The sequence below is a fragment of the Ptychodera flava genome, chromosome 12, assembly GCF_041260155.1.
Source record: "Ptychodera flava strain L36383 chromosome 12, AS_Pfla_20210202, whole genome shotgun sequence".
NCBI classification, from domain to species: domain Eukaryota; kingdom Metazoa; phylum Hemichordata; class Enteropneusta; family Ptychoderidae; genus Ptychodera; species Ptychodera flava.
Window position 1 is genome coordinate 25,296,164 of NC_091939.1, and position 16,818 is coordinate 25,312,981.

Here is a 16,818-nt window from a genome sequence, read left to right on the forward strand (position 1 = left end):
AAGGCTGTAAACATTTTCAAGTCAATATTTGCCTTCACGTCGGTTTTCCTACAAATCTCGGCGTTGCAATTCCAGAGAGGGATAAACATCACCCGGGTTTTTCCAATCGCCACTACTCTCAAAAGGCCTCAGCGAGCGACACGCTGTGAGCGCACGCCAGCTGACAGAGTCCGGTCACGCAGACACCCTCTAGTCTGAATTTGATGACGTCAGCACATGAAGCAACACTTACCAAGACAGCCAGATAATAACCACGCAACTCATAACCATTCTTATTCATACCGATTTGACACTCCTCTTGCTTGTTAGACATCATAAACTACAACGATCCACAATAAACCTACTGAAGTTTTCAGTTGATTTTTATTTATCAAAGAGCGGGAGTCTTGTTCGCCTTTACCGCCCTATAAGCTTTACATCGTGTCTTTTACGAACTCAACACCCTTTTACGGTGTTCGTTTACAAGATAGTAATACGGTGTATATCTATGAAAAGAGTAAAGTGGCCCGAAAGATACTTGCAACTGCTCATATTATCGTGAAGTACGTCATTTCAGGAATTGTAAAATCCATAAAGAGAAACACGTGAATAAAATATGTATCGCTTTCAAAAATTTAATGCCATGTTCTTGTAATCTTATGCTCACAACAGTAATGACGTTGACTCAAGTTATTCATGTGGTCTAAAATTAACAACCATAAATTTGTGTTTTCTAACGATGTATAATTTATATACGTGCATTGGTGGCCACACAGATGTTGCTATTTTTAACGCCTGCTCAGATGATCACGTGACCGCGACTGTCACTGGAAGTAAGAAAGATGGCAACCGATTTTATTGGAGTTATACAGGCTCGCTGGTGGCATCCGCAAATAAGAATTTTTTCGTTCCGTAATCACTTGACAGATTCTCTTTAGATAATCAAATGGCGCTGTTTGCTGGCACAAGTCACTTTGAGCAGCACGGGTAGTATTTTCGACAGGTAAACGGGCATTGGCAAATACTCAATAAGAATTATGAAACGTGTTTTTGTGAGCAAAATGGGCCATATTTCATTGAATTCTCTATCTAAAATAGTAAGTGCATCGGAAATTTTTTTTTTTTTTAAACTTTTTGCTCAAACCATCTCTTACTTTCATAATTACTGGTAAAAGTAACATTTTAGTAAAAGGGAACAAATTACCCGAAGTTTGCTGGCATTTTATTTTCAAAATCGATGCCGTCGCGTCCCTATAATCCTATAGGGAAAAAATAAATATTCGGGTTTTTTTTCAAAAAACAAAAAGAAACAAAGCAAAATAAAAACAAAACAAAAACTAGCCCGAGAAAGATTAATTTCCTTCACAAACTTCAAAATGAATCCAAACAATAGGCAGCAGACAAGTAAAATATTGTAAAAAGTGTGCCGGGGAGCTCGAATAGCTGTTCACGAGGCGCATTACACCTCGAGGAGAGTACACTCTTATCGTCAAAAAAGACAGGCCGCAATACACACTGCCGACACACGCGACAGTGTACCAAGATATCTCTTTCGTTACAACAGTGCGATTGCTTTACTCCATTTTAAGACGTTTGAAAACACGGCGCGGATCGAAAATTGCGTTGATATGTGGACATTCTTTGTATGTAGTTGAGGTTTATGTACCTCTGAACTCTGACACCCCAAAGAACTGAGTTTTCGGAAACCGCGTAAAAATGGTAATGGTGTAGAGAACAACTTAAACACCCGCCTAGGGGAAAATTCAGCAAAAGCGTGAGTGAAGTTTTTCTGTCCACCAGTGTATGGCTTCGGTCGATACAACCAGCTTGACAGAGTAACAGGAACTGTGTACTCTAACCAGTGAATGATACATTTTACACTCAATAGATTGTCCCCTCTAGCGTATGCGCGAGATTAAAGCACGACAAATATGCTGTATGCAAGTTTCTGTGAATGTATTGCTTAAAACCCTTATTGATAACTATGTAGGTTGCGAAAAGCAACTCGAGTCGGTTTTATGGGTAATTGGAATCTGTTCTTCAGATCTGCCAAGCTAAATTCCTCTCATATCATGTATGGTTACAGGTTACCATGGAAAATAAAATATATGGATGGCAAATATGATAGCTTCTCTATTTTCCCACCTCTTTCTCGTTGACCATCTTGAACCGTTGACAACACAATGAGACAGGGGTATGTTTTGATCGATAAGATGCTCAGAATTCATATATGTAAGTGGATAATAGCATTTGAACAAACTCCAAACTTAGGCAGATTATTAAATTCGAGGCAGGTGGTTTTGAGCTTTTGAGTGAGGAACAAAGCAATTCCTGCAGCATTTTACCACGGGCCTGGCGAGCTAGTGAAGTTGCGTGGCGGGCATAAATTGACGTTGGACATATTTCTCGCTCCGCACTGCGTGTTTAGACTCTCGACATATCTGTGTAGCTCCGTGTTTCTATAGTCGGAATTCGAGTATTATGCCCTAAATTGACTCCCTGTCAATATTTGCCCAGGACTCGAAATACATTGGCACGATGGATTTCGATAAATTACAGAAATGGTTGTACTCCAGAATGCCCAGCAGACGGGAAATTGAAATAAAATCGAACTGTCGGTCAAAATTAGAGCGGTTTGTGAGGGGTTAAGGCGCTCAGAAAAGCACTCAAATGACCCGTAATACTCCGCTGCTTCCGAAACCGTGTCCCAATTTACAGAATTCGAGCTTGACATCTTTGCCGAGTATCCTCAGGCGAAACATTACATTTTTTCCCTTAGTTTTCAAAAGAAATCTTACAATAAGCTTTGACTAACTCGGAAAACCCCCAAATTTATACTAGAACAAACATGCACAAAGAAATGGCGGGGGAAAAATCGCACTTGAGCAAGGAGCTGCATAATCCAACAGATTGAATACTGACGCTAATCACAAATACCCTGTGACGTCACAGTAGAGGGCCACATCGCCGCGCATTCACGAAATTGATTTTCTACATGAGATTTGTAGTGCCTATCTGACAATAGCCTTTCTCAAAGAAATCGCTAAAAATACATTGCAAAGACAATGCGTAGAGTAGGAAGTCGTCACAACCGAAATTGGAAAAAACCATTCGAAGGGATTTTCTCGCTGGAAATGTATTATTTTAACAATGGCAAATGATTTAAAGTCTGCTTAAGCAATCAATTTTTAGATCTGAACGACGGAGGGAATGAATTGATATACATACATAACTGTTCTCTTCGGCAGTATTCATGTACGTTATTTACTGCAAAAGGAATAGGGGAAAAGTAAAAGTAATCATATGTTAGTTTGAGCAAACATTCTGTATCGTTGAAGGCAGATTGTACGTGATTTTCCAGATCTCGTTTGCAAGTTGGATTGTACTCTATTGCGCTTGCGCCAAAATTCTGTGTACCAGCATAAGCTTATTCGCGTGCATATTATACTAATTCTGTACTCAAAAATCAACAGGTGAAAATTTGGCTATTTTGTTATCTTTAAGAGTACCTTTTCGTGATAATGGTAACCGTTTCAATTGTTTTCATGTCAACGCGTAGTCTACACCACTCCTGTTTGTTTTTGCTTAGCATATCAAAGTAGCAAGAGAAAGTGCGTGTTATACGGCACCTAGTCCAAAAGAGGTTATCGCTCGCGTTCAACTCTTTTGCGTTGCATTCTTTGTTCACACTGGTTTCCGCTTATTAATATTTGCTCTCTTTTTGACATGTTACGCGTAAAACCATAGACAGTAGAGAAACGTGCTGTTTACACGTTTTTTCAGTACAAAATGAACGAATATTCTTTGTCATTTCAATAGACATTACTTCCCTTGGACGAGGCTGATTATTTCTACTTCTTCATTTTCTCAGTGTCAGATAATGCTTTCATAATTGGCTGAAGGTGACAGTAAGCTTATTTACCCTGGAGTAGAATATCCCATAGTGTCGTCTTCAATCCCCAAATATTTGTTTTCTCGTCTCGGAAGTGCATTTTAATCGACTGCCGAGTGCAGATGAAGAGTCGATAAACATCTGACACAAAGGAAAAATAATCTTTCTCTGTCAAGAGCTTGCGCAACACAACAAAAATTGTAACAAAAAATAGTTTGATGTGTTTTGATGGATAATGCAATTACGCGCTCGTCACCTTGACTGGGGGGGCGACAGAATTTAAACGCCATATCAATTCAATCTAAACCGAGCCTTAGGTTGTTACGCAAATGAGAGTGCAGGCTAGCTCAAGCATCCCCGTTGTTAGTATATTTTACAAACAGTCACCGTCGCAGTATGTTAGATACAGTTGAAAATTGACCCCCTCAACAAAATCAAATGTAAACGTGAAGGAAACCATGCCGACCTGGACATGAGCATCATCATCTGTATGTGTGGCACGATGGCAAACGTAAAGCACCCACTACCAAGAATTCAACTGCTGTCTAGAAGACTATAGCCTCAAACTTTTCAACGCTAGGGAACTGTCGATTTTGTGAATGACAACACATTTTTCACAAGCAGATACCTAAACCGCGCACGCATAGTCATTTATGGAAATTTCACAATTGACACTCTATTGTCACGTATCAGTCCATCACTGGGCATTAGCAAACTGTGCCTCGGCTGTCAGCCTACAATAAACCAAATTACTTTGTCCATATAGGGCGCAACAACCCTACGTTGACCGAGCGGCTCGGATTTAAAGTACAATGCGCCTCGGGAACACTGGACTTTCAAAGTTTTACAATACTTTTCTGAACTACCTTTTGTCGGGGCTCATTTTGAAGCTTAAAGTAAAAGTTTTCACCGTGTTAGTTTTATGAAATCGAAAATTCAATTTTTGCTCGAGATTATCTCAGGGATGGCGGCCATTTTGAATTGGTAATATCGTTAAATGTCGGATTTTTTACCGACATTTGTACGGTGACTCCTGATTCGGAGGGGGTTCTTGTTGCTGTATTATATCCAAAGTCGATCTCTGGTGCTTAAAAGTCGGTTCTCGGTAGTTAAAGCATTCGAAAGCGAGAAAAAATGTTGTTGTATTGAGCGAGCGTCGTTGAAAGGAAATTCAGAGGCCGGAACCGAGCACTATGAACAACGACAAGAATGCGACGCATCGCAAGTACTCTGCCATGATAGTGAAAGCGAAGCAGACGACAAAAAGTGACAATTCTAGTACGTTGAAGTGCATACAAAATGTTTCCATAGGGCAGCTCTAAAAACAATTTCAAAACGTTTACGCTGCAAACTCGAAATATGTTTTTTTCTAAAACGTTGGCTGTTTCTTTGCGGCTAGATATGCGTCCATGCATCATTGGTGTATTTTTACGACAGACTGCGCGAGCTCTCCCAATCAGAACGGCGCATATGGAGAAATAGGCACACTGATATCATGTTATTTCTGACCCTTTTTTTCTGACACCTTTGACTGGCATCTGTACATAATAATGACACCTTTTTCAACGCCGTCGCTGATTGTTGCTCCATTTCATATTAGAATGCAGATGCAGCAATAAATCGACGAAACCCAGTATTGTATGAGCACATATTTATTTGCATACTGAATGGCCGAGAAGATGTTATCCAGACTGCAGAGTAGTGGGCCACATAAAGGCAATATAATTACTCTTGGTGTATGTTTGTATCAAGCCATTCTGAAAGTCACTCTATAGAAATTGTTATTCTTCGCGTCCCTCGAGATCTATCCTACGGAGACGTCACCTTTTTCATGTCAGCGTTAAATTTAATTATCAGGTTTATCGTGTAATTGCTCATTCAAGCAAAAACCTGACATTGCGGAAGATGACGTTATTACTGCAATTACGTAATGTCGTGTAAACACAGGAAATTACAAATTACGTTATCGATGCAATATGCTCTAGTATGGTGGGCAATTAAAGCTTCCAAAAAAAATGTGCGTCATAAGACAAAGTCTGGTTCCTTACCCATTTCTACCGCTGGCTGCGCTGTGCTTGTTTTGGCGGGTACAAAATGATGCTTTTCGGTGGACATACTGTTCAGGCAGCTGGTACATATATATTCCTGACAGATACGAAAAAAGCCATACGCTCAACTTCCTATTGTGAACAACACAGAGGACCTATTAAAGCCACCTGAGTATGATCATTTTACAATGATCGCTTCACTCACTGGTATATTGACAGACCTCACCTTGTCTGCCATGTAGCAGAGCGCAGCCAGCGGCAGAGTTGGGTAGGGGAACCAGACCGGCGAAAATATCACTGCATGTTAAATACAGTCCCCAGTTCGCTCGTTGTACCCGACAAGATCCAAATAAGTGAAAGTAGGTAAATGCATTAAAGGGACAAAGTTGCTCTTTTTGAGCTTATTAAAGGAATTTTGTTTTGATACGAAAAGCTGACCGTGTTGTTTGACTACTTGAAACATGCTGAAATACATGCATTGGTCAACTGCGCACAACCTCAACTCTGCTTTAATACAGCCAGACATTATGAAAACATTCAGTGAATTGTTTCACGGACTTTACCAAAACAATCAACTTCACATGCATGGCTAAACATACATATTCATAACACTGTGACAAAGTTTGGACCTCAGTGCAAGCTTTTGTAATATATGAAATCTTAATTGTCGGTGCCTTTCAAATAGATGAGAATAGCGGCTTCCCCTTACACTGTGGCTATGTCAATTAATCGAGAGAAATTAAGTCGGTGTGGGAAAAGTCAATTTTGTCTAGAGGGGTCACAAACGAAATCATCTCTTTACATTCATCAGCAAAGGGGTAATTTTTGACATGTTGTGATGAACCGTCGTCATTTTGTTCGCTATGAGCACAGTCGTTTGTGGTTCGATACATGGCGATGGCCGCTGTGGTATGCCTATAGAACTATGGGAAGTTGGGAAATGGAATGGCAACTATACGCACGTATCACCGAACTCGAAGACGGATTTCCCTCACAAAGGGACAGAATTTATTCAATAAACCAGCATAGATGGCTTCCAATACATCTCTGAATTTAAAGCTACACTCCTCTCTGCGTCAAAAAACGAGCTTCTGTGCATATTTTTTGGGAGGGGGGGGGGACATTGCAGAACCTCTAATAAAAAATTAGAGTTTTCGTAACACGATCAGAGGAAATTATTTTCAAACGTCAAAACTTTTGACTTCTATAACCGTTCAATATTTCTTTTTAAAATTTCCAGGTGCCTTTCTTATACCTTACACTATAATGCTAATAGTTGGGGGTATTCCATTGTTTTACATGGAGTTGGCCCTCGGTCAATTCAACAGGACGGGAGCCATAACACTCTGGAAGAAACTCTGCCCGCTATTCAAGGGTAAGTTCCGTTTGTGTTTCCATCAGAAAGATACTGGAAGATATATTTCGATGTGTAGCCAATTGCAATGTTTCATAGCGAAAAAAAGAGACCACGATTTAATTCTTTACGACTTGTACACTTCGAAATTCATTATTCGTGGTATTAAATTCAACGAGCAGATAGTGCAGAGTAAACAATTTCGAATCATAGGTTCTACACCGAAGTTGCTACGGAATACACAGTCCTTAGCAATAGCGCCCTCATTGTCCAAAATGATGTGTAACTTTTGTTTTTATGAGCCTAACAATTTTAATCCCTGGCATCCTCCATTACAGGTATCGGCTGGGCTGTTGTCATGATCGCCTTTTACGTAGACTTCTACTACAACGTCATTATATCGTGGGCCTTCTACTACTTCTTCGCTTCCTTCACGTCTGTTCTTCCGTGGAGCCACTGCGGAAACAAGTGGAACACGGAGTTCTGTTTCCACCCGACCGAGGGTCCGGAATACTACGTGCCGGTCGTGGAGTTCAACGAATCGCTGAGCAAGTTGCCCGACGGCTACGGTGTCGCGTACAACGAGACGGATGACTTCGTGTATGTCAACAAAACTGTGTCTGCCGCTACCGAGTACTTTGAGTAAGTTTCTTTTGTGTTTAAAGTGGGAAATTATTCAAAGGAAGAAAATACCCCGACATGTACCTTATGGTACAAAGACCAATCGGAATTACCGATTTGCAGGAGTACCATAGTTGTCCTGTTATTCAGTAGAAATTCAATTACACTCGCATTTGCCAGTTTTTTTATCCCAACTGGATTCCCATGGGATATTTGGTTTAGGTGAGAAAATAAACAAAACATCCAAGTTGCCAACAAACTAAGCGTTGCACAGAGTGACCGTCAGTGAATGATCCATACGTAGTCTGTCAAATCTAGACGTGTCTCTGCATAGTGTCCAACGATCGAAAGTCTTCCAAATAAACCAAAATGATTAGCTGTATGCATTCCGCCGTGGCGTTTCAAAGAGTGAAACATGCATTTCTATAATACCGTTTGTCCATTTGAAATGCAGCTCATCAATACGACATAGCCAAGAGGTACTTCCCTTACAAAGTGGAAGTATATTTTGTGACAGTAGTGATAAGAAGCATTACATTTAAGGCTCCCGATATCGTTTTCTAATGTAATTCTACATGATTTTTAGTCTGTGTTAGTTCCCAAGCTTTGGTTGTAATTTTGTAATCAATACGCTTGTATTTCAGGAGGGGAGTGTTCCAACTGCACGAGACTGACGGCGTGGACAATCTAGGTTCGATAAGATGGGAGTTGGTCCTCTGCCTTATGTTGGTATACATCATCTGTTATTTCAGCCTATGGAAGGGCATCAAAGCCTCAGGAAAGGTAGGCATAAATGCAGCGTTGTATCCATTGCAGGCTTCCTTAACTGTAGTCTTCAAGTTTGGCTAATGAGCGCCCTCATATTACATCTATTAGCGGCTATTGAACGATGGGTGTATCGCAGTGGAATAACTCAAAGAAACGTTAAGGTAATATACGCCTCGAAAGTGAAATATGCCCAAACTTTTCTCAATTAGCCTTTCAACCGCTACAAGACGGAGACTCTTAATCAGCATACATCTTGTTCATTTGTATTTACCAATAAATTCAGCGTTAAAAGACTAATGTTCCTCAGGTTATTCGCTACCTATAGAATGAGGCTGATGGGTTTATTTTCATTCGTAGCGTGTAGATTCCACTTTTTTTAGAGCGGAAGTATTTCTTTCACTGTCTGTGGTTCCAGTTCTAAAAATATCTTGTAAAGTTATTTGGTATATATTCTATCGTATTACTTTGTACAGGTCGTCTGGTTTACAGCTACATTCCCATACCTGGTCCTATTTATTTTGCTAATCCGTGGAGTCACATTACCAGGGGCCAGCAAAGGAATAAAATACTACCTTATACCCACATTCAGCAGACTCAAGTCGTCGGAGGTAGGTCCAAAAATTGTGTCAAGTTTGAACTCTGTAATCGGCGGAAATCAAATACGTTCTACATTACTGTAGTTTTATTTTCGTGTGAGCAGGTTACCTTTAAAGAGCCGGTAATGCTATCTTTTGATGAATTTTAAACTGTATTTGTTTTTAATATCAACCATTATTTCTTTTTCTACTCCTAAAGCATGTATATATACACAGTATTCCGCTTGTCAACCCTGTCTGTACGTGTGTAAACTGCATTTGTTGTTGTTGACAATTGAATTCTGGTCCGGACTAGATTTCAAATGTAACAATAACAGTGCATTTTACATATATAGACACTATAATGTTGACAATTTAAATTGTGCATGTTTCAACATACTTTTGGGAGTCGATGAGAACTTGTAATTGATATAAAAATTAAAATAATGAAAAAATCATCAAAAGTTAGCATTACTGGTCCTGTAAGCAACCCGTCTAAGTTTGTTATTTCTTAAAATGTTACAAGTATTTCTAACACTTGCTCCTTCTCCGCCATGATGCCATGCTTTTCACCGTGTGTAAATTAAACAACGACCCGAGTCGGTTACTTTTCTGACAACTGTGTCGCTCTCATTTTTTTCTGCTTACAGGTGTGGATCGATGCCGCCACCCAAATATTTTTCTCTCTGGGACCTGGTTTTGGTGTCTTACTGGCTTTCTCCAGCTACAATAAATTCAATAATAACGTTTACAGGTAATAAGCTGTGGTTCACTTTTTTCATTGGTTTTACGTCAGATCATGCGAATCTCACAGCACGAAATGACGACTGTTCGATTTGGTATCATCGAAGTTCAAGTTGAAATGTTCTCTCCTGTCAAATGACAATATATCTTTGGTACAAAGACCATTAAAAACACATTTCTGCTACATCTTTGCATTTGTCTCCAGTATCTATCCCAAACAATGGAGTACGCTATTGCGATTGGCCATACCACATACATACCTTGAGTCTTGTCAGGTTATGAGAGTAGCTTCGCAAAGCCAGGTGCCCTTAACCCCCATCTCATCTTTGCCCACGTCAAATCAAGCAAAGTGAGAATCATCACTCATTTCAGTACATCCAACAACGTTGTTTTAGAGTCCCCCAATCTCGTCAGCGCATTCATAGTTGGTCAAAGCCGATTTCATTGGCAACCTGTATGCTTTTGCAAGGTGCACAAAAGAGGTCGAGTGGAAGAAAGAATAATGGCCGGTGTTTACCCGACTCCGTCTGTTTGTGCGTGTAGTAGTTCGTCATCCACGTGAATCACTAAACCTTTCTCAAGTATTATTTTGGAGCCTCTGAAGTCTTACTACCTACTCTGATAAGCTTCCTTTTTTATTTCTAATTTAGAGATGCCTTAGTTACCAGTACGATCAACTGTGTCACCAGCTTTCTCTCTGGCTTCGTGATTTTCTCTGTCCTGGGATACATGGCCAATAGGCAAGGGTTGGAAGTCGGAGAGGTTGCCACGGAAGGTATGTGGGGAATGTATTGAGGCGAAATAGTGCTAACAAATTTCATGTAAGCTGTCTGGTGTCTTTGTCTGACCTTATTCTCGAGTTTCTGACTCTGTGTAGCTACAGAAATGTTTAACTCAAAATATGCTCCATCGCAAAAAACCAATGGTACGACTGGCAATCCAAAGGCCGGGGAATCGACATTGGCTATGTTTTCATAACGATGCCAATTCTGTTTTTTCAAATTCAGGAAGAATGTAGATCTATGACTAGGCTTCGATTAAACTAAACTAGACCTTCCCGCCGCCTTACATTTTTTTCAATGTAAAAGGTTTACCTGAGCATTTGAAATACTCTGTATTTTGTCTGCTTCGCCAGGTCCTGGTCTTGTGTTCATTGTTTACCCAGAAGCACTTTCGACAATGCCCGGATCTACATTTTGGTCACTGATATTCTTTGCCATGCTGATAACGCTTGGGTTGGACAGTTCGGTAAGACTGTATCTGTTCTTATCCAGTGAGTTCGATTGTCCGTCGTCAGTTTATTTTTAAATCACTTTATATATATATGCTATATGATTTGACAAACTTTGTATTTGACCAGTGAAGGCCATTTTACAGCAGTAGATTAGTTATACAAAGACAATACAAAGACAAAAGACAATGCATGTGAAAATAAAAGTCAAAGTATAGCAAATTCAACTGTACACATTACCAAATAACATAACTATTTGTCTTTTGAATGCTCTTTCAATTTTAGTTTGGTGGTTCAGAAGCTATCCTGACCGGAGTCTCAGACGAGTTCCCGAAGACCGTGAAACCACATCGGGAGATTTTCGTCGGACTGTTGTTCATTTTCTATTTCCTCGTTGGACTTGCCATGTGTACACAGGTAACTGAGATCGTTGTGTTCCGGATAACGAATAACCCTTTATAATATCCATGACATTATATTATATAGGATTTTCATGAACATGATTTTTCCCCGATCAATATAACATCATTAGATAAAGGTAGCCTGAACATAGCACCGTAACGAAACTTGGACGCACTTTTGCAATTTCCTCACAGGGTGGACCGTACGTCGTGACTCTTTTGGACACATATGCAGCTGGGTGTTCAATACTGTTTGCCGTGTTCTTTGAAGCCGTCGCCGTGTCGTGGTTTTACGGTGAGTGCGTGCCAGTTGATTTCGCTCCTCATTTGACGAAAGTTACGACGGTGCCGAAAACAAATCGTCCGGGAATTCCGACATTTGATGCAAGGACCTTCCTTTCGCTAACTCTAATTAAGGGATGTGTATGGGTATAAACGACCCCTCTATCTAAATGTACTGCGCGCCTCGTAATTGAAAGACTTAACCTTTTGCTCAAACTTTCCGTAAGGAAACTTGAATAGGTGGATATGGACTGTGCTTTAAAACAAGAAATCGAGAACAAAAATCATGGATCATTCGAGAAAGAGAAACTACCCAATATTTATCGACACTGATCTGGAAAATGTATGCAGACAAATCTAACGGACAATGATTCCCCCGCAGGTGTGAACAGGTTTTGCGGCGACATCAAAGAAATGCTTGGTTCACTGCCCGGCCCGTACTGGAAAGTCTGCTGGGCGTTCGTCAGTCCAGTTTTTCTCGCGGTAAGTTCAAAAAAACATAATTGTTTTGTTTACATAGTAGCCATGGAGCTAAAATGACAACATCTCTGTCCATGAGTCGAGAAATGTTCAACAGTATCAGTCTGCGTTCAATAAATCACCATTCCTCCAAATTGCCAAAGGATGTGCTGATCGAGCATTCCTGTCGTCTCCCAGGCCAGCGGAGAGAGTCTTTGTTTCGGGCAGGCAAATTTTGATCATGGAGATGTACTGCGCCGACCTACCCAAGAAGCCGTGCATCTGGACACTGTCCAAAAGCTCGATAATTGTTTCGTTTTTGAACGTCGACTCTTTTTCAGACTGTTGGTAGCGGCAAAGACATGTTGCGAACTTGCCACAGTCTACTGATCACTAATGATGGTCTGTAGTATAGCACTTTTTCGAACCCAGTCGCGCCTTGTCTAACAGTCAGGACTGGAATATGATAGCCTAGACCCTATGCTTTTCTTTTGGCCTTCGTTCACACTCCGGAGGATCGGCAAAGACCAAAAATCTCCAAAGGCAAAAATACTTCGTCTAGTGATTAGGCTAGGAGCATGATTGCCAATCCTTCCATCACCATTGCATAAATTATCTAACCTACACCGAACATAAAGTGACATCCAAATGGACTAATCTTCAACATCCGTTTCGATGTTTCTTGGCTAAACCTGCACAGCAGTCCACATGGCCCCAGCATAAACAAACGAACCGACAGACAGACAAACAAACAAACAAACAAACAAGCAAACAAAGAAATGACACATGCAACATATTCGAGATGTGACGACAGTATTAATAGTCATTTCAACAGTGACACTGACATCGCATCTTGAATTTGTTATATGTATTATTTATTAATTTATTTATCTGCTTGTTTTGTTTGTTTATTTGTTAGGCCATTTGTTTGATTAACATTGCTTTCCTGTGAGTAGTCTGCTTATGATGTAAACTGTTTGTACTTACTTCACACCGTCGTAATTGTTTCTCCACAGTTCAACATCGTGTTTGGATTAATAGACTACCAACCGTTAACGTACGACAACTACGAGTACCCGCCATGGGCTAATGCACTGGGTTGGTTGATGGCTGCGTCCTCTATGGCTGCCATTCCAATATTCGTCGTTTACATTTTGATAATCACTCCAGGCTCCATGAAAGAGGTAAGTTGAATTTTCTAAACTCTCTATACAGCCAGAAAGTAGCCATACCATCCGAAATGTCTATATTTGAATAGTGACGTCAAATTTAACATTGTTACTTTCCTGAGTCAAATTTGCAGACTGGAAGAAAACTGTTCTCGTGTCACATCATCGCCCTATACTGAAGATGATTGACAACAAGTAATATCACAGATAGTGGTCGCTTATGTAAAATATTGGTCACTGTTTTCCACTGGCCACTTTCGAGTCATGTATGATCTCGAGTTCCTGTCATTCTTTCCACCTGTAGAGACTAGTGAAGGCTATCAGAACACCAAATCAGAGAGCTGCGAGGGAAGCCTACGACAGGGTCGGACAAATCAATGGAAACGTCGCCGACTACAAAATGGAAGATGCCAAGGTTGACCACGTGTAGACTGCCGCCAACGGTTGGAAGGAGCTTACTGAAGCCACGAACTTGAAGGGTGCAGGAATCATGGCTGTTATGTCAACATGGAGGGGAATCCTTTCAGGATTGGGTGTCAGGTCATGAAAACGCAACACAAGTTTATGAATCGAATCGAAAGCAATACCTCAATCCAACTGGAAATAGTATTAATTAAATCCAGCGAAAAAAATGGCCAGCAGATATTATGGCCTAAATTACCTAGAAAATATCTCATTTTCTATCGGTTTTGAGTTCAAAGTTCACTACTGGTTGTTGATTCCGTTCTTTAAAGTCGTGCGTAATTTGTTAACAAGTGTGATTTCGACGCTACAGCGTCGAGGCAAGAATAAATGCCACACGATCGACTACGTTGAGATGTAGTACATAAACAAACCACTTGGTTCGATCGTTAGAGGGCGTTCTGTACATTGAATACGCTACCTTGTAAGTATTACCGTAAATATATTCTGTAGAAACCGAATTGTAAAGTTGACTTGTTTATAGAATTCTTTGTGCCTTGCTTTCTTGGTACATTCTTCAGGTATTCTGCTATCATTGTCTGTCTTTCCGTGCAGAAAAACGCCTCTCATGGTTGTGTTTTAACAATGTGTATCAAGTTAAAAGTGGTGTAAAGTTTGTTTTCATTTACCCGTTATTGAGTTTAGATTTTTGAATTCCACTTTTTTACTCGAAGAATCTTGTTATTTTTCAAAAAGTATAACATAAAAATTAAGTGACTGATAAAATGCTACGTCAAATGATACTTATTATGGTTTTAATGATAGCAATTTGCACATATATCCGCATTGACATATGTGATTAAGTTTGCGAGTATAATTCGCGGAGGTTATAACTTCAATATTGAGACCGCTTTTCTTATCTGAAGAAATGTACCGTGTAATATTACCGTGGTGTAACTATGTAAATTAGCCTATAACTCATTAATCCCAGGGTTCTTAGAATTCTTAGATCGGACATACAGGTTTACAGCGATGGCGCCATCTCGTTTGACTGTTGTCTTGTAATGGTGAGCAGTTGTGTTAATGGTTTGCAACCGTGCCATTTTGCTACTGTAATTACTGTTTTAGTCTAACGTTTAATCATGTATATCTTGACGACGTCGTCCAAGTGTTATGTGAATACCGTAACTTCAATGTTCGCGTTTTGTCACGTGGATAAATTTAGACCAATCAGATTACCCGACTCAATGTTTGAATAATGTTTTTTTAGTCTCTTGAGGGCCGTAAATTGCAGACGTACGGGTATAAAAGTTGTGAAGTGTGGTTTTAAAACATGTCTATGTACCATAGCCTTCTTTACTTCAGTTCGCGTGGTCTTTTTTCAAGCTATTGATCACTTTCACTTCTGAATGTACAGTAATCGACGTGTACTGTCAGCTTTTGTGCTGGTTGCTGTTCATCTTGACTTTACTTACTTGGTTTAGGTAAAAATCAAATTAAAATTCACCTGTCAGTTTGCATTGAAAGACCATCACAATGCCCAAGAAAATGTAAGAAACTCTGCTACGCTGAAAATTGCAAACGCCAGGAGTGATCGAACCTAACAGACAAAGTATGGAAAAAACAGGACTTTCATAGGATAAAACAAAAGCTTTGAATAAATTATATTATAGAGGGCGCTACAAATGGCCTCGCGATACTCATACATTCCCTAAATATTGTGATATGAATCATGATCAAAAGCTTTACATTATTATCTTCCTCATCGAGACTAAGTATTTGCCACTAAACTTGCAAATAAAAAAATCATTTTGTACAGCATCGGAGTTTCTGTGTTGGTCCAGTGACCGCAGTTTTTTCGAAAAAGTAAACTACCCTGTGAGATTTTTTTCAATACTTTTGATACTGTTGTTACACTATTTCAGTCGATGTACTCTTGTTTCAGTATTATAATGTACTTCATGTATTCACTGTATACATTATGGACGTCATCAATCGTAAATAAAATAGTAGGTGTAATAAAGTTATCAGTCGTCGTCAATCTTTCTCTTCTATTCTCTATCAATTCCAATATATCGCGAAAAATGCATGAAAACCTTCGCGAGAGCAAAAATTGTTTGCCAATGTATGGTCATTTTTCATCTTAAAGGGAGGCTATTGTCGGAACTCTGCTCAAAGGTTGCCAGGGCCCTCTATAAACCGATGTAATGTTGCAGCTATGTTGACAGCCTCCCTTTAAGTTGTTTCCATTAACTGAATTGCTTGTTTCAGCATGATAGTAAGCACTTGGTGTACAGCGCCCTCCAAACGGCCAATCCTATGTGTTGGCCTGACATGCACTAAGGGACTGAACAGAAATTACATAAGAGAGGGCTGGAGTGTTTTGGGGATGGGGTGCAATTTTTCTCGCCGGCACTTTTGAAGGTCATGGATTTTTTTGCGTACGCATTCGGGAGGGTTAAAAGTTTTTTGCGCAACAATAAGAAGGCAAGATGTAGCCCACATTGGCCAAAACAGCTTCCACAGCTCAACAATTTCAAAAAATAATAATTTGCTGTTGGGATTTCACCAAAATGTTGATCCACCAAAAATGGTAGTCTATGAGGAAACTATAAACATTTTTTTTTCTATAAAAAACTTGCAATATCTGTGCATTTGTAGTCATTGAACAATACAATGGACTAAACCAAGATTCCGAATGGACCTGAATGTACAACGTGCACAAACGTGCATAGAATGAGTGTATTTCCATACGTGTTTGCATATGTGGGTCATCTTGCACAGTCATCACATGTTCTCTTGGCATACTTAGTCTGTTAAACAACATGCATTCAGGAGTAGAACTAATTATATAAATGCAATTGACCATTATAGAGTGGTTACGAGTGCAAAT

General features: G+C 39.8%; 1 protein-coding gene across 5 annotated transcripts in view; it reads left to right on the plus strand.

Annotated features, from left to right (window-relative positions):
- LOC139145495 (sodium-dependent dopamine transporter-like) overlaps nucleotides 1-15,952 on the plus strand; it is a 68,318-nt gene extending 52,366 nt beyond the window's left edge. For all 5 annotated transcript variants that reach the window (XM_070716704.1, XM_070716707.1, XM_070716705.1 and 2 more), the window contains 12 exons: nucleotides 7,160-7,294; nucleotides 7,612-7,915; nucleotides 8,539-8,677; nucleotides 9,136-9,270; nucleotides 9,888-9,991; nucleotides 10,632-10,756; nucleotides 11,117-11,229; nucleotides 11,498-11,629; nucleotides 11,809-11,908; nucleotides 12,278-12,378; nucleotides 13,371-13,538; nucleotides 13,828-15,952. In XM_070716704.1, the coding sequence (XP_070572805.1) occupies nucleotides 7,160-7,294; nucleotides 7,612-7,915; nucleotides 8,539-8,677; nucleotides 9,136-9,270; nucleotides 9,888-9,991; nucleotides 10,632-10,756; nucleotides 11,117-11,229; nucleotides 11,498-11,629; nucleotides 11,809-11,908; nucleotides 12,278-12,378; nucleotides 13,371-13,538; nucleotides 13,828-13,953 (1,682 nt within the window). In that variant the 3' untranslated portion in view covers nucleotides 13,954-15,952. The remainder of the gene's footprint in view (nucleotides 1-7,159; nucleotides 7,295-7,611; nucleotides 7,916-8,538; nucleotides 8,678-9,135; nucleotides 9,271-9,887; nucleotides 9,992-10,631; nucleotides 10,757-11,116; nucleotides 11,230-11,497; nucleotides 11,630-11,808; nucleotides 11,909-12,277; nucleotides 12,379-13,370; nucleotides 13,539-13,827) is intronic.
- Nucleotides 15,953-16,818: the final 866 nt, after the last annotated feature.